Source organism: Arachis duranensis, chromosome 9 (assembly GCF_000817695.3).
Source record: "Arachis duranensis cultivar V14167 chromosome 9, aradu.V14167.gnm2.J7QH, whole genome shotgun sequence".
Classification (NCBI taxonomy): Eukaryota; Viridiplantae; Streptophyta; class Magnoliopsida; order Fabales; family Fabaceae; genus Arachis; species Arachis duranensis.
In genome coordinates this window covers 119,184,413-119,199,871 of record NC_029780.3, presented here as the reverse complement: position 1 = coordinate 119,199,871, position 15,459 = coordinate 119,184,413, and the positions used below count along the sequence as shown (strand labels likewise).

At 35.5% G+C, this 15,459-nt stretch overlaps 3 protein-coding genes across 6 annotated transcripts; all 3 read left to right on the top strand.

The window, feature by feature from the left end:
• The first annotated feature begins 523 nt into the window (after positions 1-523).
• LOC107468013 (protein S-acyltransferase 10) lies at positions 524-7,469 on the top strand. Of its 4 annotated transcripts, none has more exons than XM_016087257.3 (12): positions 524-923; positions 2,164-2,323; positions 2,515-2,629; positions 3,572-3,646; positions 3,786-3,857; positions 3,976-4,113; positions 4,200-4,233; positions 4,555-4,664; positions 5,505-5,591; positions 5,910-5,993; positions 6,757-6,822; positions 6,974-7,469. In XM_016087257.3, exons 2-12 carry the CDS (start codon positions 2,230-2,232, stop codon positions 7,146-7,148), a joined length of 1,050 nt encoding a protein of 349 aa, XP_015942743.1. In that variant the 5' UTR covers positions 524-923; positions 2,164-2,229; the 3' UTR covers positions 7,149-7,469. The 4 variants fall into 4 exon arrangements, with proteins under 4 accessions (XP_015942743.1, XP_015942742.1, XP_052110080.1 ...); XM_016087256.3 differs by having other exon boundaries at positions 1,496-2,323; XM_052254120.1 differs by having other exon boundaries at positions 524-927.
• A 4,439-nt stretch (positions 7,470-11,908) lies between these two features.
• Positions 11,909-13,961, top strand: LOC107467991 (protein FAR1-RELATED SEQUENCE 5-like). The gene is made up of 3 exons (XM_052254444.1): positions 11,909-11,986; positions 12,706-13,805; positions 13,897-13,961. Exons 1-3 carry the CDS (start codon positions 11,934-11,936, stop codon positions 13,959-13,961), a joined length of 1,218 nt encoding a protein of 405 aa, XP_052110404.1. The 5' UTR covers positions 11,909-11,933.
• Positions 13,948-14,999, top strand: LOC110275791 (uncharacterized). The gene is made up of 2 exons (XM_021132060.2): positions 13,948-14,719; positions 14,819-14,999. Exons 1-2 carry the CDS (start codon positions 14,024-14,026, stop codon positions 14,924-14,926), a joined length of 804 nt encoding a protein of 267 aa, XP_020987719.2. The 5' UTR covers positions 13,948-14,023; the 3' UTR covers positions 14,927-14,999.
• The last annotated feature ends 460 nt before the right edge of the window (positions 15,000-15,459 follow it).

The window sequence follows — 15,459 nt, the reverse complement described above, 5'->3', positions numbered from 1 at the left end:
TCCACGGATACTTAACCTGCTCCAAGATAGGGGGATAGTTGAATCATGAATGATTTGGACATAGGGGTTAACTCACTTGAATTAATTCCGTCAGTCATAACAATGACAATGCGAAAAAGGAAAAAAAGAGAAGAAAAGAAAAATTGAACTAACAGTCTCACTCATCAATCTCACCTTGCCTTCGCTGCTATAGAGTGGAAGACAGAACACAACGCTAAGTTTCCCAAAATATGCGCACTGCGCACTCTCTCTCTCTTTCCCCAATTCCCTTTCAACACAAGATTGCTATACATATTGTTCTAAAAATCGAACCGGATCATCTGGTTCAATCGGATTAATCGAAAAATTGGTTATCAAACCGGTTCGATTGACCATATAAACCTATTTGCAAAAAATGGTTAGAGAAACGGTTGAACCGGTAATTAACCGATGAACCGATTGAACCGACCGGTTTTTTAGAAAGTTTCCAGTTTGGCTACAAATTTCAAAACGCCACCGTTTTACATACAAAAAAACCCCTAAATCAACTACCCATTACCCCAAGTCGCCAATGCCCCAACGCTCCCATTCCTCTCTGAAATTGGAAGAAAAAATCAACTCCTCAATCCCTACCCACCCACTGACCCAGCTCCGCCGGCCACAGCCACCGCAGCCCCACAGCCACGTCAACCACCGCAACCACCTCAACCCCGAATCCCCGTCGCATGTACAGACATCGCGTCTGGAAGCTCGGTGCCGTCGCAGGGGCTTGACGTCGTCTCCTCTGTTCGAGAGCGCTCTCTTCGTGTTCGCCGTGCCTCCGTCACTGTCAAGCACTTCTTCGTGCTTCCCTCGCCGCCTCATCTGTGTTCGTTCTGCCTTCATCCGATAGCTGGAACCTTCCCTCGCCGCTGACATCTCTGTTCATTCTGTTCGTGCTTCAGGTAGGTATTCTCCTTTTTCTCCATTTTGTAGGATTTATTTATTTATTTGTGTATTCTAGCCTGAGTTTTGCGCTGTTCATTCTTGTGATTACTGGTTCTGAAATTTCTGATTTGTTCATGATTTTTGGTTCTGAATATATTATCTTCTGTGACTAGGAATCATTTATTTTGGTTAATTACTTAATTTTGTCCATGATTTTTGTTAGCTGAATTTTGAATTTTGTTTGCTGTGACTTGGAATAATTTTGTAGTATTTATTTGTGTATTCTAGCCTGAGTTTTTGCTGTTCATTCTTGTGATTACTGGTTCTGAAATTTCTGATTTGTTCATGATTTTTGGTTCTGAATATCTTATTTTCTGTGACTAGGAAGTAGGAATCATTTAGTTTGGTTAATTACTTAATTTTGTTCATGATTTTTGTTAGTTGGATTTTAAATTTTGTTTGCTGTGACTTAGAATCATTTTATTTGCTGAGTTAATTTTGTTTGCTTGAGTTAATTTTGTTCATGATTCTGTCAAATTTGTTTGCTGAATTAACTTTTTTTTATGGTTGTTTTTGTTGTATATTAAAGATGGAACAATCATAAAGTGATCAACCGCCACAAGACAATGCTGTCAATGCTGTTTAAGAATCCCAAACTGGTTCTTCTCGAAAAAAATCTGATCCAGCTTGGCAATATTTTGCTGTGATAAGGAAAATCTGATGAGTTGTGTCTTTGATTAGTTGAAAACTTGTTTGTTAATGTTTCTTTTAAAAGTAGAACATTATGTGTTTTTCACTGTGTGTTTTGGTTGTTTTTAGTTACGAATTTTGATGTTTGAAGTTGTATGTGAGCTTCTAATATTAAATTATGAATAATTTATGATGTGAAATTGTGAAATTTTGAATTTTATTAAGTTAGAAATTATTAAATTTATATATTTAAAATTATATATAGGTTTTTTAATAATTTTATTTATGTTTAAGTAAACCAGTTGAACCCCTGTTAAACTTTGGTCGAACCAGTAAACCATTGAACTAGTAACTTTACCGGTTTATTGACTAGTCCGGTTCGCAACCTTGGATATACATCATACACCTATGTAATATAAAAAAACATAAATAAAAAATTTAAGATTGAAATCCGACATCCAAAATCACTTCTTACTGCTACTATCCATTTTCTCTCTTTTGCTTTTCTCGGGAATGTTCGGTTCTTACCAAGAAATTTTTTTCCCCTGGAATCAAACAACACCGAAGATCGAACCAGCACTCTCTGATGCGAATCGCTTCATTCTCACATGGCTCTGCTCTTAATTTAGTCTCATGACGATCGTTGGTATATGCCGCCCTATGCGTTCCCCTTGGGATCAACCCATGGATCGCTGCCTCAGATTCTTTCCATGCCTCATTGACCCTGGTGCGTTTGCTGCAATTCCTTTTTCTTTTTTGTTTAAATTAGCTTAGTTTTTGTTTTATCTGAATTTGCGTGCTGAATGGTGAATGCTGTTGCCGAACTGTTCTGGCTTTCATTTATGTGTCTTCCTAACAAAAATTATGCAATTTTTTTTATTTATTTGTGCATTTTGGAATTTTGTCACTGAATTTCAGCTCGGAGGTCTGCACTGTGCGTGAAGTTGGTCTTGGTGACTGTCCATTTGGTTTATATTGGCGTTCTCTTCTTAATTGATGGAGATTTGATAGAAAAGACTAAGAAGGAACCGATGTATGTTTTTTTTCCCACTTTTAAGTCACTGTATTCTATTTTTTGCATCTTTTTTTTTACCATACTGAAGCTTCAACTTAGTGGAACATTAATGGGTTTAGTGGAACATTATTTGTACTTGACGATTTGTTCAATAGACCATCTAATGAAATGAAATAGAGTGAGATACCTTTGAAAGAGAGGATAGCTTTGCTGATGAGTTGCACATAGTGAGAGTTTGTGACTGGCAAAGTGAAGCAAAGTGATAAATGTGCATTTGGGTTAATGAATTTATATGGATATTATATTATTATGGAAGTATTCTATACTTTAGATTTGAAAGGGGGCAAAATTAAGCAAAGGATGCATAGAAATATGAGGCTGAGAATTAGCTATTAAGACATTTTTGGCAGGGACCTACCATTGTTTGAGGCTATTTAATATCTAGCTAGCAAGCGAGGATGCTTTTCAGTAAATGTAGTGCCTCTATCAATGGTTCTTTGTTTGCTTCCAACAAATGTTCCAATTTGAGAAGGACTACTAGGCCTTATACTTCCCTTTTTTTTTTTTTTGGATAGACTACTTGGCATTATACTTTGTCCCAAGATGCATAGCAGTTAAAATTGGTGTTAGAATTTGTAAAGATTGAGTTTTTGGCAAATCATTGAGGCAAATAGTATTTTCCCATTTAATAAGCATTTAGTTGTGACTGTTCTTGATACATCTTTTCTAATGCTAATATGGCCGATGGATAGCAACAGATTCCTTCTGCACTTCCATCAATTAATATGAGAAGTGTGCTGGAAGTCTGAATAATTAGTAGAAGTTAATAATTTTCTAGATTTACGTATTGTTTTGCATGAATGTCTGTTTCTGTGCTTTGATGTACTTTTGAGGTGTCTTTATTTTTTCCAATTTTTTATTTTATGATTATTATTCTTCTTTTTTTGGTTTTTCTGTCAGGTACACTGCTTGTTACTTGCTGCTGTTCTTTGTTACTTTAATACAATACTTTGTTACATCTATTTCTTCTCCGGGGTAAACATCACAACTATTTTCTTCCGTTGGATGGAGCGGATGTGGATTATGATGTGTAAACGTGATATTTATATTTATATTTATATTTATATCTTCCTGATCTTCTTTGTTTTTGCATATGCTACATTTGTGTGTACAGCTATGTCCTTGATGCCATGATGACTGTTACTGAGAGAAATGTCCTATACAGAAAGACATCAGAAGCCTCAAAGTAATTTATCATTGTTTTCATCCTCTTCAAAGGTTTATTATGTAGTGACATACGAAGAAAATTGATGTATTTGATCTCACCTAACTATTATTGTCAATTTTGTCATGTTTAAGCAAAGTTTACCGGCTTCAAGCAAAAATGGGAGTTTCGTTGTTGCTGTTGAGGGAACTCAGGCAGGAAAAAATATTTCAGGAAATAATACACCAACTTGGTCAAAGTTAGTGGCAGACTTGTATCCTATGGGAACAACAATCAGGTAGATAGGGCTGGCTAGATAATCTTTAATTTTATGCTCTATTAATTAAGTTTTCAAAATTATTTAGGGTTTTCTCTGTCTTGCAGAACATGGACATGCAGCTACTGCAACGTGGAACAGGTAATGATATATAGTATGTATTACGACATATTAAATGAAGGTACCTTATGTAAATACTTGTGTTATTGCATTGCTGGAATGTATGCTCCAAAAAAACAAAAATGAGTAAACAAATTTTTCATTACAAATGAAAAAAGGTGGACTTAGCTGCACTATATAAAATGGTTTTATTTGATTTATATATCACTTTTTGCGCATGAGGACTTCCTACGTTGCATAGAAACTGTTCACCTCTTGCAGTTGCTTTCTTTTGTTCCAATAATGTAACACTCAATTTGATGTTCAATCATATTTTTTTTCCCTTTCATGACCATTATCCAGCCTCCACGATCAAAGCACTGTCATGATTGTGACAAGTGTGTTCTTCAGTTTGATCATCATTGTGTTTGGCTTGGTAACTGCATTGGGCAGGGCAATCATTGTCGATTTTGGTGAGTCAATTATATGTAATTTCATCATTTGCATGCCGTTATTGAAGCTCTTCTATTGTACACTTAATTTGAGCTAGCTAGTATGGAGATAAGAACTTCCACAATTAACAAATCTTTAGCTTATTGATATTAGTATTTATATCAGTAAGGATATTTAGTTGAAGAATCATTGACCTGGAAATGGAATCACTAAAAATTTTCAGTAAAGTGCCGTTGATTTGTTCTGTTTCATAGTCATGGCATTTGTTACAATAATGAAGCTGCAACATGTACTTGTTAATCATTTTTTAATGCTGATTATGAGAGAGACCAGTAAGAAATGTGTTGGATGAATTTGGAAATCTATAGTGAACTTAAGCATTTCATTGTCACGTTATTTATTTATTTATTTTGAAATATAGGTGCTTTCTTCTCCAGATTGAGTTATATGTACTACTAATTGGATTAAAATAATATTTCCTTAAGCAATCAATTTTACTTGAATGCAAGAGATGTGGTTACTACTGGATTAGTGGATTAGTCTTAAACTTCTTGAAAATTTAACTAATAGGGATATAATTAATGCAAATCGAAAACTTTTGAGACAAACTTGAAACAAAATAAAGTTAGGGGTATGTTTGAAACTTTTGACAAACTTTAAGGACAAAAAGTATACTTTACCCTTTAAGATACTATCTATCTTGAGAATATTAAGGCTGTGCTCTCTATGTTATAAATGATATGTGATCATGATGCAAAGGAGTTACTTCTATTAAGTTGTTTTATGTATATATGTGTTAAAGTATTGTAACTATATTTTCCTTGTTATGAATCCTTCTCCTTAATGTCTAAATACTTTAGGTGGTACCTTTGTGAAGAGACAGCGTTGAGCCTCTGGACTGGCATCTTATATATTTCATACTTGAAGGATCACATTAAAAGTGCTTGGTATGATATCTGATTTATTTAGTAGTAATATTTTTTTATACTGATACAGACTCTCGTTAAAATGAAGATGATAAATAATTGTTGTTGGTTAAATTGTTCAAGAGGGAAAGCAAGAATGTAAGTGACAGCCCAATCTTTGTGACTGTGAGGTGGGCGGGTCACGTATTATCTATGCAGATTCCATCTCACCCCAAAACACACACACAAAAAAGAAAGAAAGTAGCAAAAAACCAAACGGAAGGAAGCACAATGCTCGTGCAATCTACATTTTTTTCCCTTTATATCTGAAATTAGAGCATGATTTTATGATGCTGTCAGGTGGCGGGATGCAATCATGATAGTACTGTTGATCACTTTGTCAATCTCTCTTATCTTTCTACTTCTGCTACTTCTATTTCATAGGTAAATATTTGTCTTTCTAGTTCTGTATTTTGCATTGGTTGCATTTGTTTAGATCTTCATGTATACTTACTGTTTCTAAAGTGCCATGCTCTTTTATGTTGAATAGTTAATTGTTTCTGATGTCTTTTGCATCTGATCTTCACGTGGAGGGATGGGACATCGGCTTCTGTTTGCTTTCAGTGCACCAGTTTAATATGACTGCATGTGGTTCTCACTTCTCATTTTGGTTTAATATCTTTAACTCTACAAAATGAAGACTAAAACTATGTGACTCTCTAACTTGTAAATTTTTTATATATTTGAAAGAGCTAAGACTAAATTTTTATATCCGAGAAGCTATTCCTGTAGCTTCTGCTAAAATATTGGGAATAAGTTCTTCTAAGATTGTGATTAATTATTTGATTTTTTTTAATTAAAATAAAAAAGTGATATATTTTCCTTACTTAAAGAAATAGTTTGTAAGGAGTAATAGTGCAGTACATAAGGAAGATAGTAGCGCTGCAATCACTTAGAATAGTCTATGTATGTATGTTACAGCATACATATATATAATTATATATAGACTATGCTAAGTGAATGTCGTGTTACTATCTTCCTTTACATGTATTGCTCTATTACAGTATTACTCTTTACAAAGTTGAAACAAATGCAAGCTCTAGGTTTACTTTTACTTTATGGTTCAATGTCTCCATCATGTTCACTGTTTAGTTGAGCATCCAGGTTAAAGACTATAACAATCACTGATGTTTTGATTTCCCTGCAGTTATCTTATTTTGACAAATCAGACTACTTATGAACTTGTAAGGAGAAGACGGATTCCTTATCTAAGGTTAGATTAGCTATAGTCCCTTGTTTTTCCATTACTTAGTATTTTCAATAGATCGAATCTTGGCGTTTAGTTGTTTTAATAATTGTATGTTGGTGGTTTATGTTTCTTGGGATATCTCTCTTAAGCACACCATTCATCAATTCATTTGCAGGGGAATTCCTGAAAGAGTGCATCCATTTAGTAAAGGAGTATCTAGAAATGTATACAATTTCTGCTGCGGAAGTAGCAGCGTATACAACATGGAGCGGCTCCCGACACCTCAGGAGACAGAGGAAAAGTCAAGACCGTACACGTGTCTGGATGTCGTAACCTGTCGATGTTGCTGATGACTGTTGTAAACAAATTGTATAAGTAGGAGTCTTTGTCCCTGAGAGTTTTATTGTGAACTTGAGGCCATTTGCATTGTGATTATCCATGTCATGCATTCTTTGTTTAATTGTTTTTTGGAAGTGGATGTTTTAAATTTAATGTATAGTTGCAGTGCTAGAGTGTGTGTCATTTTGCCAGTGTTGAATTTCAGACCTGGGATTCTTGGAACACAAGGCACCATGCGGAATTGTTGGTTGTGGTAGTGTTGATTGTCGTCGAAGCAATTAAAGTTTTAAGGTAGATGAATGAACAGAGTGTTGCTCACATGCTTTTTTTTACTTTTGGTTTCCACATCTTATTAGAAGTCAAATTTTTGAATGTCCAATTAATTTGACCGTAAAATGTGGCTTTGGTCAACGGCACAGATGTAGTTAAAATACTTCTAAAGCAGCTTCGTGTTTAAAGAAGGTAAGAACAAGGAGGAAATCGATTTGAGTATTTAACATTAAATTGACAAAGCAAACGCCGTTAGTTCCACTTTTCTGTCGCAATCTATCGCATTAAATAACGGGGGATGAGGATGGCATCTTTTTCTCCAACTGGCCAGCAAGACGTTAATCAACCCCCAAAATCAAAATTAGTTATTAAAATAAGGGTTTAGCTAATATGTATTTTTAAGACACGATAAAATTATAAATTAAAAAAAGCATTTATAAAAAATTAATGTAAAATTTAGATTCTCAATGTATTTGTTATGTATTTATTAAAGTAAAGTATTTAAAATTGAGTAAAGGACAAATAGGTCCTTGATTTTTTTTTTGGACATTTTCGTCCTCAAGGAACGGAAAATACATTCATGTCCCTAATCCTTATAAAACGTGGACATATTAACCCTTCCGTTGAATTCAGGTCATTGGACCGGTCGGAAAACTCTGACCTGGCAAACGTGGAGCTAACCTGTCCGTTACGGAGTCCACATGGCAGTGAGCTTTTGGAAACTGGACGACTAAAACCCTAAAGTGGTCCCTGAGATTGGGCGAGTTACCCATACTTGTCCTTTACTTTCAAAATTCCCTAACAACATCCCTCACATTCAGCTCCAGGACCCATAGTTGCCCTGCAACCCTTTCCGGCGCCAAATCAGCAAATGGAGGGATGATCTGGCACCTCCAATGCCACGCTGGAGCCAGCAACGGCTAGCTGATGTGGCAAATATGAATTTTGTACCCAATGTGGTCTCTGGTCCCATTAAAACCCTAAAAGCTAAGAATCGTTATAATAACTAGTATCTCTTCTTCTCTCCTTCGTCCCATAATTCTGGTCCACCATTGAAGCTCTGAAGCAATGTTTGGAGGTGAAGGGCAAGCCAGTGGGAGCTCGATACGGTCAACAAGTAATGGATACAGGGCGAAGACCCAAAATCGTAGCAAGGTTACGCGTGTACCAGAATGGTGTGGTTGTGGCTGCCGACCTGTGCTCCGGTGGTCTGGGACATATTCCAACCCAAATAAGCCCTTTTTTGGATGCCCAAATTATAATGTTAGCTGTAATTGTTGGTTTTTCCTGATTTTTCATTCCTTCCCCAACTTCTAATTTGGTTATTGAAACATTCGTTGATTGCAGACAATTGGTAAAAGATGGTGTGATTTATTTGTTTGGGCAGATGTTGGGCAAGAGGCTGTGCCGGCAAAATCAGAAAGTCTTAACTATAATGATGAGTAGAAGATGACAGAAGGTTGGAGGCTGGAAAAATTAGAATCGGATGTTAGGAGTCAAAAGTTTATGATCAAATTATTGTTTGTAGTTGTTTCTGTAATGCTGTTGTTCTTACTAGTGATATTTTGCAAACTTTGATCTCAATGTTGAGTAATGATGCGATTGAGTTCATATGTGTAATATTTGCATGAATGAAAAAAAGTTGCTCAACATGTAACTGTGTTAGCCAAACTGTGTAATTCTGTTTTTGCAACAAAAGTTTATGCTTCTAAGGTACCAAACATGACATCCTAAACAGCTTTTCAAGCCCCAAAACATTTTTAAAACCTCAAAGACACATTATTCTACTAAAAACACTAAACTATCATCAAAATGCACTAACCAAGCTAAGCAAGAAAATCAATTATTCAAGAAATAAAAGGTAAAAGAAGGAAAGATTTAGAAAGATATTACCATGGTGGGGTGTCTCCTACCTAGCACTTTGGTTTAAAGTCCTTAAGTTAGACATTTTTGAGTGAAGCTTGTGTTATGGTGGCTTGTGCTTCCACTCCTCTTTGAATTGCCATCCAAGTTTCCTCTTGATTTGACCTCCGGGGTCCCAAATGAAGTGTTTCAAACTCTTTAGCAATCCCAAGTAAGTAACTAGGATCCATGGTTGTTGACTCTTTAAACCAATGCCTGGATCTCATACTCTAGTCTCTTGTTCATCCTCTTGTTGATTTTTATTTTCGCACTTGGATGAACATCCTCTTGAATCACCATTGGAACACTTGCACACCCCTCAAAATCCACTTGATTGAATATTGCACCACACTTGAACTTGAAATGTTGAATTGGCTTCTTTGATGAGCTTTTGATTTTCTTGCCAATTGACATTTTTCTCTACACCATCTACTATTCCAAGAAGGGTTTGAAGTTGAAGATCCGTTTCTAGAATAGCATATTGATGTGGGCCTAAGAAGCTTGTTGGTGTGATTACAACCCACTCAATTTGCTCTTTTACATGCATCTTCGCTTCTTGGTAATCCAGTTCTTTCTCAACCTCCTTTAAATCTTCCTTATCATCACTCAAGTCAAATATTGGAGGTTGTGTAAGGTTCACATCAACATCTTCTTCAAATTTAATGGAGGGAGATTCATGAAGGTCATTGAAGGGATTGACCAAGTTGGACAAAAAAATCTTGAATAATGGAATCCACTTGATCACTCTCCAACAATTCTTCAATTACCTCCTCTTGTGCTTCACTTTGTAAATTCTCATCTTCTACTTGATTTTGCAATTCTTTCTCCATTCCACACTTTTCACTTGAGCTTGGTTCCTCACGTTCATCTATTAGAATCTCTTGGTTGTGGGATGAATGCAATAAAGCTAACTGGTCAAGAGTTTCTGTTAAGGTAGACATAACTTGCTCTTGTTTCTTCTGGAACTCCTTTTGTTCTTGCATGAGCACTTGAAGTGCTTCTTGTGTGGATTGATCCATACATGAAGATGAAACTTGAGGTGAGTTGACAATTAAGCTCACGAGGGTAAGAATTTTGATTTTGTATGTAATGAGGTGATGGTGTATAAAATTGGCAACTAGAAAAATAAGTGTTTGGGGTTCTTGGGGGTGAATTGTGGTAATGGTTATAAACAAAACCTACTAACAAAAGCAAACAAACAAACAACCAAAAAGTCTATTTACACTATTAACATATTCACAACAACCTAGAATATAGCACCATTTGCATTTTCCCCGGCAACGGCGCCAAAAACTTGACGAATGGCATTTGTGCCAGTTTAGAATTTCTCCAAACAAGAATCACTTCGTCGGTAGCATAGTCCAAACCGGCAATTAAATTCCATCAATCAAAGTTCAATTCAAATAAAAATCAATCGAGAGTCATTCAACCTCGAGTCGTCTCTCTCGGAATTGTAATTTGGGGATCTCACATTCTAGGTCGCGAGGAAAAAGGGGGGGTTTGAATCAAGAAACGAAAGATTAAAGAACTAAAGAACGCTAAAAAAGAAAATTAACGCTATCAAAAAGGGAAATAAAGTCAAAACTAGTGAAAATGCTATAAATGCATAAAAGAGCCTTGACTTGGGAATGAGAACTAAGGAATCCTATCATCGTCATAACAACAACTATGGCAACTATAAGGAGTCAATCTCGCTTCATCAACCCTTTACATCGAGAAGTAAGTCAAGTAAGCATAATTGACCTTGATCCATAAGTCCTAGCTAACTTACCAATTAACCCAGAAAAAAGCTAGCGTCAATGGAAATAAGAGTCAACTAACTACCTAAGAGTTGTCACTAAATGTCAGATATTATGACTCTAGTATCCTAGGAACTTATTTCCTAACCAAGGTGTGAAAATCTACTCAAAATTACCAAGTGGAATTTTCACAAACATTTGGTGGGCACTAAAGAAAAACATGGTAAATTGCAAAGGAAAATGTAAACTAACAGATGATCTTCACAAAATTGTATTTCTTTTTTTATATTTCAAATAGTATTTTCTATAGGATTCTTAAATATTTATGTAATGTAGTAAGAGAGAAATTTGATATTCATCAAGTGGATTGAACCCCCTCTCTCGACGGGCCCGGAGTAGTGCCTCTCTCCCACAACAGTAGGAATGGGGTTACTATTTTACCCAATTCATCCATAAAGGCAAGGGTTCTCCTATTCCAAAGAAAATCAAAGGCTTTCAATCCATTACATAAAAGCAATGGGAAAAATGGAAGGAGTCGAAACCAGAAGCCACATTTATTGTTCTTAGAAACAAATAGGAATAACCACGTCTACAAAATGCCAAAAATGAAAGTTGGGTTTCTATTGAGCTGCGGTGGCATTTACGTTAGTCTTTCTTAATGTTTGTCTAACATAGTTGTATTTTTTTTTGCAAAAACACCCTTAGTCAATTATTATAACATCAGTACTATATCTCTTATTTATTACAAGAATAATCCAATATTAATCATTTACCATCATATTCCTATTATTTTATTGGGCAATTAAAATTATATTAATGACTAATTTAACAAAACACCAGAAAATCTGAAACCTCTTAGGGTTCATATGGAGCACGCACTTGATAATGGAGGCATCAATGGTGGTTTCGACAGTGGCACAAGAGAAGTGCGACGACCGGTAAGTCTTCTCTATTGCATGAATATTGTATTTTACACATAGTTTCTTCTTCCTTCCGTATTAATGGTTCCCTGTTCATTTTTTCATAAATTTAAATCCGTTTATTGTACATAGTTGTCGATATTTTCTGCTTGAACATTGATGTTTCTTTTTCCTTTTGTTTTTTTTAATAGATATTGAGTTTGATAGCATAAGGAAAATTATTTTCTACATTTTCAACGCTTTCTTCTATTTTACTTATTTTAGAATTTAATAAGTTAAAAAAAATATAGAACCAGAACAGTGCTATTATTTTCATGTTAGTGGTCTCTGCACTTTGATTTATTAGAATACAATTTTTTTATGTTTTTTCGGTTGCAATTAATTGCTAAGTAGGATCTTGAAGTGGATGATAAAATGGAAGAAAGAGTATTCTTTGATGAGATGATAGAAGAGTTAGATGATACAGAGGAATTTCAAGGAATGTATCAAGATGAAATTGAACAAGAAGCTGTGAATTCTGAGGATTTAGGGGAACATGAATTTCAAGAAATGTTTGATGGGAACGATTTTTCACATGAGGTGGATGAATTATATCGAATAGAAGATATTAAAAATATTGCCATGGTTAATTTTCTGAACATAGGTGCTCATGAGATGGAATGCTTTCATTTTCCTAATCTTTAGATAGCATTTGATTTCTATAACCATTATGCAAAATCTGTTGGTTTTGGTGCTAGAAAAAGTAAGACTTGGAAAAATAGCAAAGGAGAATATGTGAAGCAATTGTTTGTGTGCTCTCGTGAGGGATTTAGACCAGAGAAATATTATAATATGGAAAACAGAAAAAGGGAGCCAAAATCTGAGACTCGTTGTGGTTGTCTGGCTAGGTTTGTAGTTCGTTTTGTAGCTTACACTGGAAGATGGCATGTGGCTTTGTTTGTTGAATCGCACAATCATGATTGCCTTGATCCTAGGTTAGTTGGTTTTCTTCCTACACATAGAAAAATGGCAGAAGCTGATGCTAGTCAAATGAACAACATGAAAGATGCAAGCATTAGCACACGCCATATATATGCTATGTTAGCTAATCAAGCAGGTGGTTATGAAAATGTTAATTATACCTTAAGGGATATGTATAATGAGATTGCTAGGCGAAGGCGTCATGTCCTGGGTGATGCTAGAGCGGCATTGCGATACCTCAAAAACCAGAAAGCTGAAGATACAAGCCTCTATTATGAGCACATAGTTGATGCTAAAGGGGTATTGCGAGCTCTATTTTGGTGTGATGGAAGAAGCCAATTAGATTATGAAGTATTTGGAGATGTGCTTGCCTTTGATGCGACATACAAGAAGAACAAGTACTTATGTCCTGTAGTAGTGTTTTCCGGTGTGAATCATCACAACCAAACAGTGGTATTTGGAAGTGCTCTAGTTACCGATGAGAGTAAGGAGGTCTACGTGTGGTTATTACAGCAACTATTGGCAGCCATGAAGGGAAAAGCACCTGTATCTGTGATTACAGATGGTGCTCCATCAATGAGATTTGCAATTGAGACGGTATTTCCAAATGCCCATCATAGATTATGTGCTTGGCACCTCATTCGGAACGCCACAAGTAATGTTGGAAACCCAAAATTTACATCTATGTTCAAGAAGTGCATGCTAGGAGATTATGAGATTAGTGTGTTTGAGCAGAAGTGGTTTGGAATGGTTGAGGAGTTTGGTGTAGCTGAAAAGAATTGGATTATTGACATGTACGATAAAAGGCATATATGGGCCACTGCACATATTCGAGGCAAGTTTTTTGTAGGATTTAGGACAACTTCTCGATGCGAAGGTTTGCACTCTATTATTGCAAAATATGTTAAATCTCAATACAATTTGGTTGATTTCATAAAGCATTTTAAGCGGTGTCTTACCTACCTAAGATATAAGGAGGTTGAAGCTGACTATGTTTCCATATCTAGTCTTCCGGTACTTAAAACAGCATTAGAACCTCTGGAAAGGTCTGCATCAAATTTCTATACACGAGAGTTATTTTTTATATTTCGACCAATGCTTGTTAGGGCTGCAAGAATGAAGGTTGTGCAAGATGTGGCATTTGATTCATTTGTACTTTATACAATATCTAAATATGGAAGTCTAAATAGTTCATGGGAGGTGTCTGTGGATAATGAAAGGACGAAATTTAATTGTTCATGCTTAAGGATGGATTCTTTTGGAATTCCGTGTGAGCATATAGTTTGTGTGCTGGTGTTTCTTAACATCCTTGAACTGCCAAAGTCTCTTGTGTTGACAAGATGGTCGAAGAATGCCAAGACAAGCACTTTTGATTCAAGTGGCGTTACTTGGGAGTCTATAATATTGAGTCAATATGGATGCTTGATGGATTGGTGTCGGCAGCTATCCTATATCGCTAGTCGAAGGCAGGAGAGATTCCACCTTGTTCGAGATACTGTTATGAGCCTAATCGAAGATTTCAAGATTGAAGATGAACAAGAAAAGCAAGTTGGTGCGCAAGCTGATGATTCAGATGGTATTTTTCCTAAGAATCCACAAAGTTGTAGGTCTAAGTGTCGTCCAGGTGAGAAGATCAAACGAAAACCACAACGATGTAGTATTTGTCGCATGGAAGGGCACAATAAAAAATCTTGTCCATTGGCAAAGAACATTCAGCAGCAGACCAATGCAACTTCTTATGGCATAAATAGGAACCATGTTGAGAAAGGTTTAGATGCAGATGCAGAAATGGTAATATTTGGTTTAATGATTTGCGTACCACAACATATTAATTATATAATTTTCATTAATAAGATTGGAGATTGATCAATATTTTATTTGATATTGCAGGAATTTTGGGCATCTGATCTTGAAGAAGATTATGAAGAACAAGAGTTTTGGGCAGGAGATTCTGATGCAAGTGTCGACATGGAACTTAGTGAAGAGTTCTCGATTTAGTATTATATAAATTATTATTATGTGATATTTGAATAAAACTTGAGTAATTGAACTTTGTGTATGAATTTTTATGATGAACTTGGTCTTATTTGCTTAATTGCTATGAAAAAAGTGAGATTTGAGACAAGATTGGTATATTTACAATAATGAGTAAATTTTGAGTTATGGCTTACAAGAGACGGTTTTGTGATCTTGTAATTGTAAGATGCAAAACTCAGCAAGAAGAGTCTTATTATGATTAGTTAAAGCATAAAAGATTGTAAAAGAAGTGCAGTTGGGTTAATTGTGAAGAAGGTTCAATACGGACATCACTCTCTGTTCTTCTTAACTTTTGTATGAATTTTATTGAGGAATATGTGCATGAAAGGCATCCTTTCTATGGCATGATAGTGTGGTTATGTATTTGTTGAGACATGTGTCTGAACGCTGGAATAAAAAAAATCATGTGTGAATCTTTAACTAATCATTTTTAATTTAGAATGGCAAAGAACACATGATGAATATAGGTGAGCATAACGTTACAACAAACTCAC